This window comes from Austrofundulus limnaeus, unplaced genomic scaffold, assembly GCF_001266775.1.
Source record: "Austrofundulus limnaeus strain Quisiro unplaced genomic scaffold, Austrofundulus_limnaeus-1.0 Scaffold206, whole genome shotgun sequence".
Lineage (NCBI taxonomy): Eukaryota > Metazoa > Chordata > Actinopteri > Cyprinodontiformes > Rivulidae > Austrofundulus > Austrofundulus limnaeus.
Window position 1 is genome coordinate 654,193 of NW_013952608.1, and position 3,391 is coordinate 657,583.

The following is a 3,391-nucleotide window of genomic DNA, read 5'->3' on the forward strand; positions in this document are numbered from 1 at the left end:
ACTTCTTAAAACAAGAAAAAAAAATCCAGGCTAACAAAATTAATAACAACACATCTTGCTCTTTATATCAGTCCCAAAACAAGATCAAAACAGCTTTTGGCTGGATGTAAGACATGGACAGTTTTTGCAGTGTGATCTTTAACTYGGGTATCGGTTGAACTTTGATTTTAAAATTCTGTTGTGCTGTTTTTTGTTTGTTGTTTTTGGCCTTATTATGTGATTGCTGATATTCAGTATTACTGTATATTATTTTCTAGGACCCATTGTTTTTGCACTCCAAATACTTCTGCCTACTTTGTGCAATTTTACCTTCACATGCCTTTTTGCTATCCTGATCAATTAGATGCTATTTTCATCTTGTTAGCTAGCCTTTTGCTACTTTTGTCATCTACCTAGCCTTTTGCTACTTATAGCATCCAGCACACCTTTTCTACATTTAGTTTCTAACTGGCTTTTTGGTCCTTTTTATCTTTTAGCTCATCTAGCTAAAAAGTTGGCTTTTAGATAGCATTTTACTACCTTTTTTAAAGCCTTTTTTCATTTAACTTTTAGCATTTTTTACATTTTAGATAACCTTTTGCTACTTTGATCTTTGTTAGCTTTTTGCTACATTTAGCTTTAAGCCATATTTTTGCTACTTTAACTTCTAATGGGACTTCTGCTACCTTTTGTCTTTTATGTAACTTTTTGGTTAGCTTTTGTTTTACAGCTAGCTTTTACTGCATTTATATTTTAGCTGGTGTTTTTCTACTTTTATATTTCATCTAACAACTCATTTTCTTCAGCAGTCATTCAACATTCACACTATTGTCACAGAAAAAATAACAACAATTTTTCCAGTTCATGACGTGTAGTATTTCATCCCACTGCGTATAATCATAAGGATGTGAACTTGAAACTTAGGAAGTTTATAAAATAAACAAACCAACAAAAATGACTAAACTACCATTTAATAATGAATTCTTTGGGTTAATAGACTTTCATTATTTTAAATTTGAMAGAAAATGTTGGAATAGTTGTGATATTTTTACTCCCACGTTTATTACTCCTACATTTTATTACTTTCAACTAATTTAGGAATAATTTTAAGACTAAAGTTATTTAATTTAATTTATTTAAGACTAAAACTAAAAGACTGTGGTTTCAGTCTATTCTAACAGTGTTTTCCTCTTGCAGTGGTCCAGGATGCTGCCAGTAAAAAGAGCAACAATCTCCTGCTGGACACGTCAGATCTGGCCATCAGTCAGTACAGCCTGCTGACTCACACGCCTCCTCTGTCAGCCCCCGACAGCCCAGCTGCTCAGCCTCGACCCTCCTCTTCCTCAWGGGTGCCCAGTGATGAGCAAGATACTGCTCCTGTGGTCGACGAGGAAAGCCAAACACCTGATGGTTCACCTCAGAATGACGCAAAACCTCAAGATGAAGCCAAGTCTGAACCTTCTCAGACCTCTGAGCCGAGCTCAGTTCTTCTGTCTCCTGTGATTATTGTGACTCAGCAGTTTGAAAATACAGAAACCAGTGAAGAAGAGAAAGTTGGAGGTGATGATCAACCAGCAGCAGCAGCTGACCCAGAGGCAGCTGCAACTCAGGAGGTTAATGTGACTGACTCACAGCCTGACCCTGGATCCACGACACAGGACTCTCTTGACCCTGGATCCATGACCCAGGACTCTCCTGCTCCAGGATCCACAACCATAGATGCTCCTGATCCAGAATCCACAACCATAGATGCTCCTGATCCAGGATCCACAACCGTAGATGCTCCTGATCCAGAATCCACAACCGTAGATGCTCCTAATCCAGAATCCCCAACCGTAGATGCTCCTGATCCAGAATCCCCAACCGTAGATGCTCCTGATCCAGAATCCCCAACCGTAGATGCTCCTGATCCAGAATCCACAACCGTAGATGCTCCTGATCCAGAATCCACAACCGTAGATGCTCCTGATCAAAGGTCTAAAATCCCAGACTCTCCTGACCCAGAATCTACTACCCCAGGCACTCCTGATCCAGGTCCTATGGTTTCAGTCCAGTTCAACGTTGAAGCTAAATGTTCTGAAAGTGCTGATTCTACATCTGAAAACTCAACCAAACCTGACTCCTCAACCTCAGATCCAGAGTCTGAGAATCCTCCTCCTCCTCCACCAGGCTCACCTGGGTCAGACTGTCCAGTCAAAATCAGTCTTGGGTCACTAAGTGAAGCAATTGCCCCATGCTCCATGGAGYCCGCTGGGGTTCAGGTCCAGCAGAACACAGACAGAGCCGTCTACCTGTCGGGACAAATCAAGGAAAACTGGGAGAGAGCAAAGGAGGGAAAACAGGAAGAATCAGCAGAGAAAGAGGAAACCACAGAGAGCAGAGAGGAAGATGGAGGGCCAGCAGAGAGCTGCACATCATGTGCAACACCAGGAGAGAGCGCCGTCATCTCAACCACAGAACCAAGAGGGAGCGAGGACAGGCTGGGTGACGAGATGGGAGCTGAGAAGCAGAAAGACGACGAGGTGGAGGCAGCAGACGGTCAAGATCACACAGAGGATCCTGGGAACAAAGAGGTTCTTCAAAGCCCTGAGCCAGCTGAGTCAGAGCTAGAGTCTGCTGAGGAGATCCCTCTGGACAGTGTGGCGATCATCAGAGAACTTGTGACTGAGATCCATGAAGTGGAGACGATAATCACCCCCTGTTCCACCAGCAGCCCACCCTGACTTTACAGATGGATCCACTAAACCCATCAGTGTTACAAAAACATCCCAGCAGATTATTACAGAGCAAGGAGGAAAAGACCAGTTTAATATTTCAGTAACAAAAATAATATTCTGTAATACTTTTCAATTTTTCATAATTTCAATTGTTTTCACTTTTTCTAAATAAACTGATTAAATTGCTAGATAAAAATGTTAAATTTGTTTAGTTTCTGATGAAAACACAACGCAGATTTATCGCCATTTGGCACAGGTGCTGCACCGAGAAAAATTTTGGAAAAGTTTGACAAATAAAATGTTTTCATTGAGCATTTGAATGACCTGGTTTTCTATCAAATCTTGAAGATTCCACATTTTAAATGTTAACTGGATAATAAACTTGAGCTGATGGTGAAAACTGCCCAGCAGAATTAGTCAAACGACTCTGAACATTCTCAAAGAACTTCCTGAACTAAGATCCGAGTGCCACCGGGTGTCCTAAGTTCCAGGATAAAACTGAACAAATTTTAAAAATCAAATTATTTCAGCCAGTAAGAATCCAAAAATATTATGGGAAACTATTAGGTCAGTGACAGGTGAAAGTAACAATAAAACATTTAATAACAATTCACAAATCTCAGTAAATGGACTTCTTGTTTCTGATCATGAAAAAATTGCTAACTTATTAAATGAATATTTTATTTCTTCAGTAA

At 40.4% G+C, this 3,391-nt stretch overlaps 1 protein-coding gene across 1 annotated transcript in view; it reads left to right on the plus strand.

Annotated features, from left to right (window-relative positions):
- Positions 1–3,016, plus strand: part of niban1 (niban apoptosis regulator 1) — a gene marked incomplete in the record, with an annotated part of 18,286 nt that extends 15,270 nt beyond the window's left edge. The window contains 1 exon segment of the mRNA XM_014018970.1: positions 1,177–3,016. Within this exon segment, the coding sequence (XP_013874424.1) occupies positions 1,177–2,702 (1,526 nt within the window).
- Positions 3,017–3,391: the final 375 nt, after the last annotated feature.